Genomic DNA, 16631 nt, shown 5'->3' with positions numbered 1-16631 from the left:
TATTTCCCTTAACCCAGCATATCCAAAACATTACCATTTCAACATAGAATCAATATGACAAGGATTAAGATAATTCACCTTCTTTATGCTAAGAAAATCAGTATTTCACAGGACAGTGCCTCTCAATTCAGACCAGCCCCATTTCAGAGGATCAGTAGCTCAGGCAGCACAGTGACAAAGGGTTAAAGCTTTTCAACCTATATTTAGAAGGAAACATCTTTTTTTTTTTTTTTACATTTTATTTTATTTACAGGAAAGCATGTGATAAAACCACTCCCTTTCTCACACCCAGTGACATCGCTATAATGCTTGTTTCTGCTATACTGAAAAAAAAAATGTAAACACAACAGGTTTTAGTATGACCTCCCATTGTTATTTAGGCTTCTTAGGATTAGTTTAAAATTCACGAGAACAATTGTAAAGATGGTGCAGAGCTCCCATACACCCCACACCGAGTTTCCCCTGTTAGTAAGACCTCACTTCACTATGGTGCACTGGTCACAACTAAGAAATCAACATTGATACATTACTGTTAACTAAGCTCCATACTTTTTTTTTTTTTTTTAAGATTTTATTGGACAGAGACACAGAGAGGGAACCCAAGCAGGGGGAGTGGGAGAGGGAGAAGCAGGCTCTCCGCCGAGCAGAGAGCCCGATGCAGGGCTCGATCCCAGGACCCTGAGATCATGACCTGAGCCGAAGGCAGACGCTTAACGACTGAGCCACCCAGGCGCCCCTAAGCTCCATACTTCATTGGAATGTCACTACTTTGTCCCTGTTGCTTTGTTCTGTCCCAGGATCCCATCAAGGATGCCCCATTATATGTGGTCCTCACGTCTCCTTACCTTCCTCTGGTCAATAATGGTGTCTCCCCTTTCCCTGCTTTAGCTGATCTTGACAAGTTTTGAGAAGCACTAGTCAGGCATGTTGTAGAATGTCCTTCAGTGAAGGTTTCTATGATACTTTTCTCATGGCTCAACTGGGGTGATGGGTTTTTGGAAGAAAGATCACAGAGGCGAAGTGCCATTATTAGCATGATGGGTCGTTGGGAGTCGCCACAGATGCTGTTGACCTTGATCACCTGGCTGAAGCAGTGTCGGCCAGGGTCCTTCACTGCCCAGTTACTTTTTCCGCTTTCCCATACTTGGTCTTCGGAAGGAAGTCACTAAATCACTAAATGCAGCTCCGCCTCGAGCCCGCCTTCCCTTTTAAATAGCTATCCTGCTGTTATGCTGGATTTTCTTCGCTTACGTGCAGTTTCTTCGAGTGTAATTCGCTATAAATTCACTATAAGACTTGACGTCTGCGTTATGGTACAAGGGGTGGACATGCTGTAGTTTCAGAAATGGATTTGGAGTGGAAGGAGCACAGAAGGGTAAGAAGGCATTCCTAGCCACGGGGCCCTGTGGCCTCCAGTGCGGAGGAGGGAGGATGTGTGCCTTGGTGAGTAGCTTGTACTGTGGACCGGGGCGGGTGACCATGAGTGCGGGGCGTGGCAGGCGGCGAGACAGGGAGTTCTGTATGTAAAATAAAATACATAGGACTACAAAAGAAGGGACTTAAGAGTGGCATGTAATTATCCACATGTCAACAACTGTGTGACATATTATATTGTGCTTAAGTTAAATAGTTAGCATTGAGGCAGATCTCAACATAATGGCAAGGTGTGATAAGTGTATCTGGAGATACCTGCCACAATGTGATTTCAACTGGTGATAACTGGGGTGTGTTGCCTAAGCTTAAATGGAGGGGTACGCTAAACAGCAACTAGAGATTAGTCAACACAGAGACACATTTTACCCTCATCCCAGTACACGGCCCCTGAATTCTAAACACGGACTGCTGGTTGGAGCACCCCAGCTTAGGGAGACTTACCTTTAGACGCAGGAGGCGGAGCTTTTCCCACACTCACTAGTAAGCACCTTTTCTGTGCCAGGTGCTGTGCGGGCGTCAGAACCGAGAAAGGGCAGGGGATGGCAGAGCTGGGAAGCAAGCACCGCGGTAGTGGGTGCCTACGTGAGCTTTGGGAGTGGGGGTGTGGCGGGGCCTGCCACGCTCAGCAGCTCGGGACTCGGGCTTCCACCGAGGGAAGGAACTTTTACAGGTGTTTGCGTGCACCAGATGTATTGAGAGAGAGTATACCCAGAGGCTTTTTGCCAGCTGGGGGATCCATTTCTGTTCTCCTAGCTGCTTGTTTGGGTTTCTATCCCCTAACCCTTGTGTTTCATAGTAGTCGGGAGAGCAAGTGTGCACTGAGATGAACCATCTCCGGGATCTGTAGGGATAGTGGGGGCCTTCACCCGCCACCTTTTTCATTGTCCCTTCTCAGACACACCCTCACTGTCGTTGGATTGGTCCCTCGATGTAGCCCCAATCCATCTGGTTACATACTAGTCTTGGGCTACTTAGGCTGCATGGAAACTCTTCAACTGTGTCCCACATGGAATCCAAGGGCAGAAGGTAAAACCCGGCCGTGTGAGGTTGGAGACCAGATAAGGGAGGGGACCTGGGGAGCACATCAGCCTCATTCTTTGTTCTTTCCAAGATTTCTGTGTATCTCCAAAGCATAAAACGCTAGTCCTAACCCAAAGGCTATGACCTTCAGGTTCTTGGAAATGGAACCAACCAGGTCTTTGTGTCTCCTAAGGGAAAGAGAATCATTGATTCAGCTTGACTTAGGTGTCCACTTGCTGTCCAATCAACTATGACTGGGTTCACCCTCCTCCCACCCCCTCCCCCCACATAAGTGCTTCAGGGGTTCTAAGCAATTGATGTAGTTGTAACAGGTGAATTGTCGTGTGCTCTGCATGGCTAAATTCATTGACAGCCAAACTCACAGTTGCAAGACAGAGCCTTCCTCACCCCTGCTTTGAGAAGTGTTTTCTTAATGCCCCGCCCTCCGCAGGAAGCACCTGCCAGGTGACAAGTGTGCCCTGCAGAGCCGGACACAGTAGTACGTGCGGAATCTGTAATGTGGTTTACCTTAGGCGTCCTTCCGTCCGAGATTTCTCTTCTATCCCCAGGGCCAGCACAAATGCCCAGCACCTAACAGGAGGTTTTCGTTAAATAGATAAACACTTCCTCTAATAAGAGTAATATTTATCAAGTACTATTTTTCTTTTTTTCTTTTTTTTTTTTAAAGATTTTATTTATTTATTTGAGAGAGAGAGAATGAGAGACAGAGAGCACGAGAGGGAAGAGGGTTAGAGGGAGAAGCAGACCCCCCGCTGAGCAGGGAGCCCGATGCGGGACTCGATCCCGGGACTCCAGGATCATGACCTGAGCCGAAGGCAGTCGCTCAACCAACTGAGCCACCCAGGCGCCCTCAAGTACTATTTTTCTTCCCCTTTTTATTCTTTATCTGTGAGGATGAGTGATCCTTGTTTCACAGATAAGAAAGCCAAGGCTCAGAGCGATTAAATGGCTTGTCCAGTCATTTCTAAAACAGACCACGTCCCTCGCTGCCTTTTAAAACAGTTCACTGAGCACATGACAAATGCAACCATCTATTGATGTCTTGGGATTTCAGAACATCAGCTTAGTTCACCGGGGCTGAAACTGCAGATGCCCTTCAGGCTTTTAGTGCTTGAGGAGATGTTTGTCACTCTGTTAAATAGTCCCACCCAGGCTCGGATGACCTGTGTTTTACTGTATCTTCAACCTGGTTCTTAATTCTTCTGTCTCCTTCTCTGCTGGCAGGCTGACATTTTCTCATTGCTATCAATAAGGCCGCTTTTAGCTGCTTCCTTGACCTTGATGTGGGATGGACTAAGAAATCCACTTTGTTAGTCTTGTGTGAAAAACAAGAGCACTCCGGTTTAGCTTGGAAATCTGGAAAAATTCTTTGCAGAATATAATATATGGAAACATACACAGGCTGGTGCCAGCTTTTTCAACTTCTTAGAAGTCATTTTTGCTCGGTTCAGTATTGGGAAAGAACCCAGATTCAGCTGGAACTTAGACTTCTCAATTTGTAGGATGCTTTGGCATTTTCATTTCATCGGGGAGGGGATCAGGAACACTGGCACCTCGGCCGTATGCTTTTTTTACCTTCACAATAAAATGCTCTGGCCATTTCCCCCAAATCCCATGTTCCTAAAACTTCACCCACCTGATAAATCATGAGAAAGTTCTCCCCAAAGCTACACATTTATCTAAATCTGGGGCATCTATAGGACTCCATGATCTAACTTCCAATTTTGAGAAAGGTGTGCTTCGGGATGGAAGTGTTTTTGGAACGAATTCATGTGGCAATTATTCTTCTATTGGAATTGACTCTACCCTGACTTTATTATAATAGCATAATGTTTTTGAGGGAGTGGAGGTGGGAGATTTGACCAGAGGGCATCAAACGTGTCTTTCACTCTATGTACTCCCCTGTATGCACATCTGTTCACATAGCAGAACACATTTGGTTTGGGAGACAGACAAGTATGGCACCTTTCCTGCCTTAAAGAAGCAGGGTGTTTAATCAAATTATAGCATCTAACGAAGACATCAAATAAAAATGTTAAGGGATCAAGCTGCATATGATTAAAGTAAAAAAGCACTCCACTGAACATTGGTGACACTTTTTCTTTATATTTGCTGCTGTGAAGTAACGATCTAAAAAATAAAATATACTGACACATACACTGACTCCGATTTTTACTATAGTTTTGCTGACTATCCCTCATTCACGAGGACACGGAAAATCAGCCAACAATAACTGGTTTTGTTAAGCGCTTATGGAGTGCCAAGCTCTGTTCTAACACTGCGCGCCATTTGCATTTTACTCACACATCATCGCCACCACGAGGTAGGTGCTATCATTTTCTGCCTTTCACAGCTGAGGAAATTGAGGCTCAGGGGGGCTCGGGGAGGAATTCCAGTAAGGAATAAAGTATAATAAGGTTCACTTGACTCCCAAAGTCAGAGCCGTTTCCATTTTATCCCGCAAGCTTCCTTACACTTCTCTCTACTCCCGCCGGTTCCTAAGGCAACCGGCAAAAGATACCCATCCTATCCATCTCTCCATGCATCCAACCCCTGCTTACCCGGTCCCTGACACATGCCATGCACTGTGCTAGGCCCAGAGGATGCAGTCATAGTCCCTGACCTCAAGGTACCCACAGTCTAGTTGGAGATGTAGAAAGGCATTGAATAAATGAGTCAGTGAATGAACGAATAAACCCATGAATGCTGAAGTTTCCTTTTTATGTTTATGGGAGGCATCTCCCAGCCTGGACCCATTTGTAGTGCCGATCTTTTGTGAATTCCAGAATTCATCTTTCTGAGCCCATCTCCAAACTTGTAGCTATTTTTATTACCATACATAAAATATCTGGGACCTACTTTCCACCATCTGCACATTCATTGAACATACTCAACACTCCGTCGTTGCGCCTCATAACTGAATGTACAAGAAAATCCACCAGATCCAGGAAGTGATTTTGCTGATGATTTATTGCTTTAAGGAGAAAAGCATAAACGGGGAATTTGAGCAATGAAAATCCTTCACATTGAACAAACGTTCCACGCTACACAAATCATGAGAAAAATGAGGAATGTTGTAAAACATGACAGATTGCCCAAGTGCTATTTTTCCTCAGTTGGGAAATTCCAAGACATTCCTTCTTTTGTATTTTTTAGTCACTTGCAAAAATGGCGCTAGGAATACTTAAATATGAAGTCACAGTCTGAAAATAGATATAGACATACATATATATATATATACACACACGCACACATATGTATGTGCAGAGATACACAGGTGACCATTCTGACCGTTCATGAGTCCCAGCTGTGCAGGCTTATTGCAGTTACTTACTTTGGATCAAGATAAGTCTTTAAAAAAGCAGTGACCTAATTCGATATAATAGTCAGGGGCTACATTGCTTCTCCATTATCTCTAACACAGTACAATGTTAATGAGATTATATCAGATGGATCATAACATTCAAATCTACTTTCTTGGGGGCGCCTGGGTGGCTCAGTCATTAAGCGTCTGCCTTCGGCTCAGGTCATGATCCCGGGGTCCTGGGATCGAGCCCCACATCGGGCTCCCTGATCAGTGGAGAGCCTGCTTCTCCCTCTCCCACTCCCCCTGCTTGTGTTCCCTCTCTCGCTGTGTCTCTCTCTGTCAAATAAATAAATAAAATCTTAAAAAAAAAAAATCTACTTTCTTTGCTCACTCTCTGAATCACTTTGAAATTAACATTGCAATTATTGTCCTGTTGTCAGTAAAGCATCTCTTGTACCTTTTGAATTGGGGGGCCTGCTAACTGGGCTTAGTGTCAGGAAAGATGGCTCAGGTGTCAGATGGAGCCTGGTTTGCAATCCTGGTCCACAGTTCACTAGCTGGTAAGACACTGAACAAATAACTTAACCTCTATGAGCCCCAGTGTCTTAGCTCTAAAACAGGGAAATGATTATAATGCCATATCTCATAGGTTTGCTATGGGGATTAAATAAGGTATAGCCAGGAAGCACCTCGCCCAGGCCTGGCACTCAGGGGTCCTCCCCAAATGCTGAGGATAAAGGTTTAGCAAGAAGCGATGGTTTGGTGAATACAGGTTTCCTCTCTCTCCCCACCTGAGCATGCCAGAGAAATTCACTCTAAGCACTAATGTGAGTTTCTTCACCAAAGGTTAACAAATCCTTAGCATATCTTTCCCTCATCCTGGAACATGGAGTTACAAAGGACTGGAGAGACCGTCTATCTCATCTACTGGATGCCCTGCCAATGAGACACTTGGAGGCCTGGAGGTCTCCCCGGGAGCAAGGTCAAGTGGAATAAACAGGGATTTGGGCTCCAACTTGTTTTGGCTGATTTCTCAGCCTCTTTGAATCTCAAATTTTTCATGTATAAAATGGGGACAAGAGGCTTACTCACACTTGTAGTGACAATTAGTAAGATAATTTAAAAGCTAGCAAAGTGAGTGGCACCACATAAGCTTTCAATAAAGGGACATTTTTGCATTGTGATTATTATTCTTAACTTTCACTGAAGTACGTCACACCAGGGCAGAGTGATTGTGGCTGCTAGAAAGATCTTCCTCACTTTGGTCCCAAACTTCCTTCCCCGTGACTTCAAAACATGGAGCTGAGACCTCCCCTGCATAGGACAGGTCTGTTTCTCAAATTCCAACTGTGGCCACTCTGGCCCACTCAGTCCCAGGATAATCCCAGATTCCTCCAACCTGGCTTCCTAGGATCTTGGAAGCCACGCTCATTTTCCCAAATTGAGATGCAAACTCATTAAGAACCTAGCTCTTGGGTTTCTGCTGAATTTCAAATGTGGTTAGCTGTCATCCGGTCCTCTTAATTTATAGATTTCACTCCGAGAAAATCCAACATAGATCCACACAAGGGCTTTTTGGAGAACCTATTCGTGGGGTGAATGCTCTTCACACAAGAATTCTTTTTTTTTTAATAAAAATATACATTTCTTTAAATATTAAATGTATCTTTCCCTATGATACTTAAAATAAGATTTGGCTGATGAAAATTAGATTCGCACGTACCTTTGGAAGAAGAGAGCCTCTGAGTAAAAGTAGGAAAACATACACAGGTTCTTTTATTCATCAAATACGTGTTGAGCTCCGCTGTATGCCTTGTACTGGGCCAAGCAAGTGGGAGGTCACGGTCAGGAGGGCACCTTCCTTTTGTCCTACTACAGAATCCCTCTGTACACCATAAAGAATTCCCTGGGAAATAGCCCACACATCCCTCATCTGCAGCATTGGGTAAACAAAATCGTCTTTTAAATGCACAATGAGATCTAGTTCTGATTTGAGGGGGCTATCGGTAGGGGATTCGTGGGTTTTTGTCTAGCCCATATATTTTTGGATGCTCAGGCACCTAAATTATCAGAAAGTCAGATACTCTTCTCTTGGGAAAGGAGCCAGAGAGACAGTAAAAAGACTGAAAAACGAGAGCGTGAAGTCGGTGATGCGGATATATTTTCCTTCTCGACACGTCTGGAAGCTCTAAGTATAGGGGCAACAACATGGGTTAGAAAGTCAGCCGGACTTGGGTTAGAATCCCCGCTCCTCGACTCACCAGCCGGGCAACTTTGGTCAAGGCTCCATACCTCTCTGAGCTTCCATTTCACATTTGTAAGAATAGAAATAATAATGGGCACTTTTCAGCATGATTGCGAAGCTTCTCCACGAGCTAACACACATATAGCACTGAGAACTAGGTCTGTTACACAAAAGGTACTAAATAAAAGAATTATAACAGTAAATATTTATATTCTACTAATAAGATAAATAATAGCCTCATTTCCACTCATAACAACTTTCTGTTCCTTTTAAGCTCCAACCCCTTTTTGGCTTTTAATCCTGGTTAAATATATTTCTGTTTCTAAACAACTGGTAAGCCTCTGTCTTCACACCAGAACTGGGTTGTTTGGGTCAACAGACCCGAAGTCTCTGGAAAGGGTCCCTGTGGCAGAAAGAGAGGTGTCCTGTGCCCAGTATGTGACCTGACCCTGCTGCCCTAGGCTGATGCCGAGTGGATCCACTTCTTGGTTTGACCCACATACAGCCTGCCACCGTGTCAGTTATTTCAAGTGGGGCTGGCCCAGACATCTGCTGGGCCTCCCAGGGCTCTGCAAGAGCAGAGGAATGTCCCGGGATGCCACTCCCAGGGGCCCTGGAGGCCATCCTAGGGGCTCCACCAACTCCCATGAGCCCTCAAGCAGGGAGAGGGTCTAGATGTGCGGCAGAGTTGGCCAAGTGCCCAGCGTCCTGTGCGTCAGCAGCAGATTCATGCTAGTCCATCACCTCTTCTGAAAATTGGCTGACCCTGCCCTGACCCTGCAGTATTGACTGGAGACTTTTCCCATGAATAAGAATGAAAGTTATCAAATTGCATTTCTGACCGGAATGAGCCCAGTTTGTACCCTTTACACGGCAGGGCTGAAGAGAAACTTAACCTCCACAAAGCCTGGGTTAATGAACACAATTTTCCTTTAAAAATCAAAACCAAACAACCATTCACCTCACTTGGCAAATTTTTGGTGACCTTAGGGTGCGCAAATCTCCAGAATCAGAGCTACTGGCGTATGCTATGGTCAGAACTATCTATTAGAATGCCCCTTGGCAGGGCCCAGATGATAGACTGTTCCAGTGTCCTAAATCCCATCTGTCCTTCTGAATGGACCCAAAGAGTCTTGTGGCTTAGCATCGAGAACGGGAATGGGTGATATTAAATGCCTAGCTGATTCTGCTCCTCGGGACTCCGGCAAGATCCAGCAAGACTTCCGGTGACTTGGACAGGCTTGGGTTTTGTCCAGAATCATTGGAGATGGGCACTTTCTCTGGAGTGTATGCAGCATGCTGCCAAGGAGGGGACTCATACTCTGGGACCGAGCAGCACCATAATGGGTCATTTGGGTGGCTGGAGATAGGACAGGGGGCCAAGGATCTGGATCAGGACAGTTAGAAGTCCGTGGGAAGTGGACAAAGAAGGCTCAGCTGTGGTCCTCAGAGGGTTGGCTTTACAAACATTGGGCCAGGCCCCGAGCCCCGTGTTTTGTGCCTGCCTAATTGGCAATTTCTGAGAAGTCAGGGTAGGATTCTAAGTCAGCAAAGATATCGTTGGGATTCCTACAACTCAGGTTGCAGAAGCAAGCATTAATCCATAGGACCTGGCGGGAGAAGCCAGGCCCATCGGGACACTGGAAGGAGACATCGATGGTCTTGGACTTATAGGGGATGCAGCATCTGCTGTCCGTGCAGACCCCACAGTACTTCGGCCGGTAGGAGCGTGTGCTGATGCAGCCGGCGAGGGTGAAGTTCATGGGCGCCTCTGGCTGGTACACGGCCAAACACTTCTTCCCTTCCTGCAGGAAAGGAGGTTTCAGTTGGGATGCTCAGAGGATGAACAGCCACCTTCCTCCCTCCAAGCCCTCAATTCTCCCTTTGCACTCACCGTGCGGGCCCACTCCACCTTTCCTTCAGGTTTGTGGCATCTTTAAGCTGGGAGGGACCTCCCCAAGCACAGCAAGACGCAGCCACGTTACGCAGGACTAACTTCGGACCTCACGGGGCACTGTGTTGCAGAGGTGGTTCCTCGCAACCCGCAATGTCCTCTTGCCTACATTTCTGCCTCGTCAATGCCCAGGACCCCGTCACAGTTGTACCAACACAGAAAGCCCGTGTTGCCTCTCCAGTCTACCCAGCGTCCCGGCTAGTGAGCAGCAGAGCCATCCCGGGGCTCCACGACTGGGGCATGTGCTTTCCCCGAACCTGCCCCTCCTCCACACACCCCCGCCCCGCCTCTCACACACACCCTCCTCACATAACTTGTCCAACCGCAGTGCGTTCTGTAGAGTCTGCTCTGTCTCTCCACTGGGATGTGGGCCAGGCAAGAGGAGGGCCCTTTCTGTGACTACAGGCCAAGTCTGTGCCTGGTACACAGTAGGTACTCACTAAGCTCATTGCAGGAACGGCTCTACTATGTTCCGGCATCATGCCAGAACTCGGGGTAGAGCAGAGCCAGGCTCCGTGGGGCTTGAGGCTTACACAGTTCAAGGAGCCATCGGAGGCTCACAAGTACAAAACCAAATTTGGGTGCGAAGCATGAGCCAACAGCGAGGACGTGAGGTGGCGCTGGGGTAGAGCACCCTCCACCTCGAGTGCCCTGGGCATTCACCCAGCTTAAGACCTCTGCCCCTGTTTCTCCTGCTGCTGGTCGCTTTTCCATCCATGCTCCCAGGAAAGCCACATCTTCTGAGTACCTACTGTGCACCGAGCACCAAGAATACGCAGGCCAGCATGGCCGAGGTCACTGATCAGAGAGAGAAGAGAAGAAGAAGGACGAGGTGGCAGGATCGGGCTGGCCGGCACAGAGATCACTGGAGTAGGGGAAGGGGACAGCAAGCGAGGAGGATTTGTGGGAAGCTGAGCTGCCTTGTCTCCCGGGCACCCCTCTCCTCAGCAACCCCAAGAAACCATCAGTACTCCAAAAATGGAGTCAGTGCTGAGTTTTTTTTGTTTTTTTTTTTTTCTTTTCCATGCAAGGCAGATGACCAGTCCTAAGATAGAAGCCAGGAGGCCTTGAGAGAGGCAAATCAGACCCATTTCTCACTGCCGTAACCTACTCTGTCCCGGATCCTTTGTTTTACTGATCTTAGACTCTCCAAGCTGGAGGAGATGTCTGAGACCAACCGCGCGTTTTACTGATGAGGGGCCTGGGGCTCCGAGATGTGCAGAGCGGCCACCGTCCTGTGCAGCCAGCAGTAGACGGGCACGTGACCCCTGCTGTCCTGAGCCCTGTTTCGAGCTCCCCGACTGCCCAGCGCAGCTGTCATGCGTGCTGGGACAGGAGCAGAGGGGGAGTGGCGGCCAGCGAGGGTCACCTCCACATCACCACCGGAGAGCACTTGTTCCCATTTCACAAAGGACCCCCACGAGGAAGTCCAGGGGCCAGGCTTGAAGCGGGGCCTGTCTGTCTGGAAGTCCGACGCGCCTCCCCCCTCCCCACCCCCCCAACCCCCCCCGGAAGGTGGACTGACCTTGATGTGTGGACGCATGTCCACGTCACAGGGCCGCAGGTTGCAGAGGCGGCTCTCTTGCTCGGGCCAGCAGTGGCTGTTGGCGTTGGAGATGCGAGTAGAGACCCCCAGGCCGCAGGTGGTGGAGCAGGGACTCCAGGGGCTCGTGTAGGCCAGGCAGTTCCCGTGCCACGGCTCCGTCTCACCTGTGGCCGCTGAGGACAGGGACCAGACTCCCCGTGAGCTTCCTGCCGCCGTCAGCACACACAGGGTCAGGCACCCTGAAGCTCCCAGGGGAGGGGTGCGGGCTGTCTCCCCCACCCCCGAAAGGGCAAGTCAGCTTCTAACCAGCATGGGTCCCCAGGGAGAGGAGGACCTCTTTTGAGCTCTTACACTTCTCTGGAGGAAAGACCATCTTTACAGAGAGGTGGACCAGAGTGCAAATCCTGCTCAACCACCTATAAACTGTGTGGTTCCAGATAATTCCCTCTGGGCCTCAGTGTCCTTACTGGAATAAAACATCTGCCTTTCATGGCTGGTGTGACAACGAAAGAACCTGTTTATTGAGTATATATCGGGCATCTGCAAGGTGCTGGGATTTGAAGAATGAAAGATACTGTACCTGCCCCTACAGAGGTCAAGTTTATTTGGAGAAAATCAGAGGGAGTGTCCATACCCTAGAGCCTGATATCTCATCTGGGTGATGCTGAGGGCACAGTGGGTAGGGACACACACCCTTCAGAGCCACATTGCCTGGGTTCAAATCTGAGCATAAGCACTTAGTAGCTGGGCAACTTCCGATAGCCCCCACCTCCATGCCTCAGTCTCCCCACCTGCAAGGGGGGCGCTGATAATCTCATCTCCCTCCCAAGGCTGTGGACTGAAAAGATGGGTTCACGCATATGAAAGCTGGAAAGCCAGCCCTGGCTCAGTAAATGTGAGCTTTCATGGTTTCTTGACTGACAACTAAACACCAAGTCTTGGATGGTTCTGTTAATGTATGCATCCCAGCATCAAGCGCTCAAGTATTCTCTGAGTAATGGAAAAACGGATGGAGCTAAAGACGGAGGCAGGTAAAAAGCCAGGAAGACAAAGGAGAGATCCCACGGAAAGATGGCACAAGATACACAAGAGAAGGATCTGAAGAGGACGCCAGTCCAGCCCTGACACAAACACGCACACAGGCAGGCGGGCACTCACAGGAAGCCGAGAAGGGGACAGGCAGAGGGGGAGAGGAGGAGAGACAGATGGTAGGGCAGGGGAAGAGGGGGAGGAGGGGAGAGGGAAGGGGAGGGAGAGAGTGTGATTTGGAGGGGAGAACAGGAGCTGGGAGGAAAGGAAAAGCAGATTGGGGGAGGGGCAGAGAGGAGGAAAGGGAAAAGTAGGAAAGAAGAGACACCTAATGGGATCAGAAGGAGGGAGGAAGGAGAAGGGGAAGGAAGGAGCAGTGCTGGATGCCCAGCCCCTCCAAGTTCACAGGTGTGCAGGGAACAGGGCTGGACAAGGCAGGAATGAATGTGTGAGAGAGGGAAGCTTTGAGAGATGGAAGAAAGCCAGGAGAAGCATCTGAGGGCAGAGGAGAATGGGGCTGGGATGAGCCAGGGGTGTGAGCATGGAGGAGGGAGGCGGAGGGAGGGATTTGCCTAGGAGGATAAAAGGGCTTTGGTTTCTGGGTTGCCCACTAGCAGGCAGGGGCCCTGCTTGTACTGGGTCAGAATGGGTCACTGGGCCACATACGATGGGCAGACAGCCACTGCCCCGCCCCTGTGACCCTCGTGTGGCTCTGCCCGTTGGAGGCTGTGGCGGGCCTGGTAGGGACTGAGCTTCCTCTGCCCCCTCCTCTATGGACACTGGGCGGCTTCTTCATGGGGCTGGCTCTGCCCCTGGGAGCCACCCCAAGCCCCTCCGGAGAGGCGGGGAGGGGCAGGACCGCCCTCCTCCCTGGCCCAGGCAGAGCCACTGAGGGCACACAGCCTGGGGGCGGGTCTCCATCGCCCAAGCTTTCCAGTGTGTTCTCTGAAACACCTTCTTCACTTCTGCAAAACCTCTTTCTCCTGGTTCTGTCTTGCCTCTTGGATTCGTCTTTCTCAGCTCTTTTCTCTCCCTCCCCTTAAATGGTGGTGTCTTCAGGGCCACAATTGTGGTTCTCCCCCAGACGATTGGGTCCCACAGGGTACAAATGGCAACATCTGGAGATATTTGGGGTTGTTGCCACTTGGGGGGGCAGGTGCTCCTGGCATCTAGTAGGTAGAGGCCAGGGGTGCACAGGGCAGCCCTCCCCACAAAGTCTTCTCTGGTTCAAGATGTTGTCTGTACCAAGGCTGAGAAACGCTGCTCGGCGCAGCCTCCCTGAGCAAGCTCACGCACTTATAATTAAAAAAAAAAAATTACCAGTACCCTTAGAACTCTGCTGGGCGATACCAGGGCAGGGCCCCCAGCCTCAAACTCAAGCTGTTTCAAACAGTGCAGTTCTTCACCCCCAGTGTGCTCCTCTCGTTTTCTCTCCCAGGTCATTATGAGCCTGGAGAGTCGCTGTCTACCCTTCTCTCTCCTTCACTCCATGCAGTGGATTGATGCCATGGCCTCAGTCTTACTCCTCATGCAGTGCCTCTCACATCTGTCCCTTCCTTGCCACCTCCACTTCCACTGCCCTCGCTCAGATCCTCATTGGCCCATCCATCCCTCTATCCATCCATCCATCCATCCATCCATCCATCTATTGGTCTGCCCATCCATCCATCCATCCATCCCTCCCTCCCTCCATCCGCCCATCCATCCATCTATTGGTCTGCCCATCCATCCATCCATCCATCCATCCATCCATCCCTCCCTCCCTCCATCCGCCCATCCATCCATCCGCCCATCCATAAGACAACCATCTATTTGGTACCTCCTAAGTGGCTGGCACTGGGCTACTCCAGTAAGCAGTGGTAAAACCAATGGGCCTGTCCCTGTCCTCCCTTTCCAGGGCTTCCTCTGGCCTGGTGTACCTGGCTGCAGTCTCACCTGTGCACAAATCCTCCATAGTGAGGAGAAGCCACCCACTCTCTCTCCCGCCCTTACGCCTTGTCTCCCTGCTTCTCCTCCTCGGGTGCCTGCACACCCACCCTTCCTGCACCTCCACTTCCCAGTTTAATATCTTAAGTAGGATAACAATGAATCCCATGTGTCTGGCTTTGCTCTTTATAAAGCTCTTGCTCATTTTATGTTGGGAGGACCTCATAGAACAGTTGGGACAGATGGAGAAATAGGGTCCCAGAGGACAGGTGGCTTTGCCAAGGTCGCACAGCTAGTGGGTGGTCGTCTGGGGACTGGGACTCGTTGCGCATGCGGGCCAATCAGAGGGGGTGAGGGCCCCTCCCCCTCCCCCCGCCCCGTCCCCCCGCCTGCCCCCGCACCCACCTAGGGCGCCGGTGTGGCGCTGCGCTGTCTTGCGTGGCCTCCTGGCGTCGGGGTCGCACACCCACTGCTGGCAGCAGCGGCCGGGGACGCTGACCCGCCGGGGGCGATGGCACCAGAGGCGCGGGGGGCGCGCGCGCAGGCACAGGGGTGTGCAGCCCACCGCGCCGTCCACGCACGTGCAGTTGTACTTGCAGTTGGGCTGGAAGGACTGGCCGTTGGTGTAGCGCACCCCGTCCAGGACGCAGCCCACGCCGACTACCTCTGCAAACACACGCGCCGCTCGGGTCAGGCCCGCTGGGCTCGCGCCCCGCCGGGGACACCGCCCGCCTCGACCCGGCCCCGACCCCGGGGGAGCGCCCGCCGTGGCGGCCGGCGGCCGGCAGGACCGCGCAGGGCCCAGCCAGCCCCCGGGAGTGTGGCGAGACTTGAGCAGAGGCAGGGAGGGAGTGTGGGGTGCAGCTCAGCCACCAGCCATCAAGTGACCCCGTGTCAGGCTGGCCGCGTTGAGAAGGTAGAGCCTGGTCGGGGCAGGAACCTCTGCCACCTGTCGGTCCCGCCGCCGGCACATGGCACAGAGCCGAGGACTGACGGAGACCTCTCGGGCCATGGTTCTGAGGGGCCGGGTGTAAAACCAATCCAAACACTTTGGAACAAAGATTCCACTCATTCAGTGCATGTATTTATGGAAGGTTCTAGGCACTGGAGATTCGGGGAACAAAGTGGACAAAACCACGCCCACATAGAGCTTCCAGTGCAGTGGGGGTAACACAGGAAAGATGAACAGATCATACAGAGTGTTGAAGGGTACCGATACCAGGGAGGAGAGCAAGAGGAGGGGCGGCTGGGGGGGGGGCACCTCACCCAGGTGATGCTGCTTCAGCAAAGGTGGAAGGACTAGAGGAAGTTCGCTGGCACTGGTGTTGGGGGGAGGTCTCCCAGGCAGGGAGGGAGCAGGCCTGGGGGGTTAGGGGGTGGGGGCCAGAGATGAGGTGAGAGAGGGTTTCCTTGGGGGCTCGGAGCTGTTAGCACCTAGACACACAGTATGTGCTCCGTAAGCAACTGTCGACCCCCCTCTAGGAATCGTGCTTCCCAAGAGCACAGGAGGTGCTGAACAGAACAGGCAGTAAGGACAGTCAGGAGGCCACCCCTATCATCCAGGCGAGAGGTGGCCGTGCTTGCACCCTGGAGGGACCTGGAGCCCTGAGGAGGGCTCAGCTTCTGGGTGTGTTTGGAAGGAACAGCCGCCGGATGAGATGGGAGGAGCAGAGGAGTGGGGTCAGGAGTGACTCCTAGTTCTATGACCTGAGCCCTGGCAGGGGAGGGATGGATGCTATGTCCTCGGAGGAGCTGGTTTTGGGGTGAGTGGCCTTAGGCGTTCTTCATTAGATATGAGATCTGGTTAAAGAAACCTAGGGGGCAGGAGGGGTGTGGAGCCGCTGGGCCCCCCAGCACCACCCCCTGGCTGCTTGAGGACAGTGCCTGGAAGTGCATGCGGACAGCTCCCAGGCAGCAAGGGTGCCCACCCAAGGACGGCTAGTTTGGAATCCGCAGTCTGCAGGTGGCTCCAGTGGATCGCCCCAGTTTGCTGGCAGGTGGTCACTGATACTAATAGTCCCAGTATCTAACAGGAGTGAAGCGTTCCTAAGCGCTGTCTCTGTTCTTGGTCGCCTGACCTGCTGTGTGCCAGGCTTCCATGCATTGCTGATTTCCTCCTAAAAGGAAACACCGTCCCATTTTCACATAC

General features: G+C 50.9%; 1 protein-coding gene across 1 annotated transcript in view; it reads right to left on the bottom strand.

The window, feature by feature from the left end:
* Nucleotides 1–5427: 5427 nt before the first annotated feature.
* CCN4 (cellular communication network factor 4) overlaps nt 5428–16631 on the bottom strand; it is a 36692-nt gene continuing 25488 nt past the window's right edge. The window contains exons 3-5 of the mRNA XM_031030492.2: nt 14888–15148; nt 11507–11700; nt 5428–9832 (exon numbers count right to left, since the gene is read on the bottom strand). Of these exons, the coding sequence (XP_030886352.1) occupies nt 9533–9832; nt 11507–11700; nt 14888–15148 (755 nt within the window). The 3' untranslated portion in view covers nt 5428–9532. The remainder of the gene's footprint in view (nt 9833–11506; nt 11701–14887; nt 15149–16631) is intronic.

Source organism: Leptonychotes weddellii, chromosome 4 (genome assembly GCF_054177405.1).
Source record: "Leptonychotes weddellii isolate Sample4059 chromosome 4, ASM5417740v2, whole genome shotgun sequence".
NCBI lineage: Eukaryota > Metazoa > Chordata > Mammalia > Carnivora > Phocidae > Leptonychotes > Leptonychotes weddellii.
The sequence above is the reverse complement of the archived record's forward strand: the minus strand, read 5'-3'. Positions and strand labels throughout refer to the sequence as shown.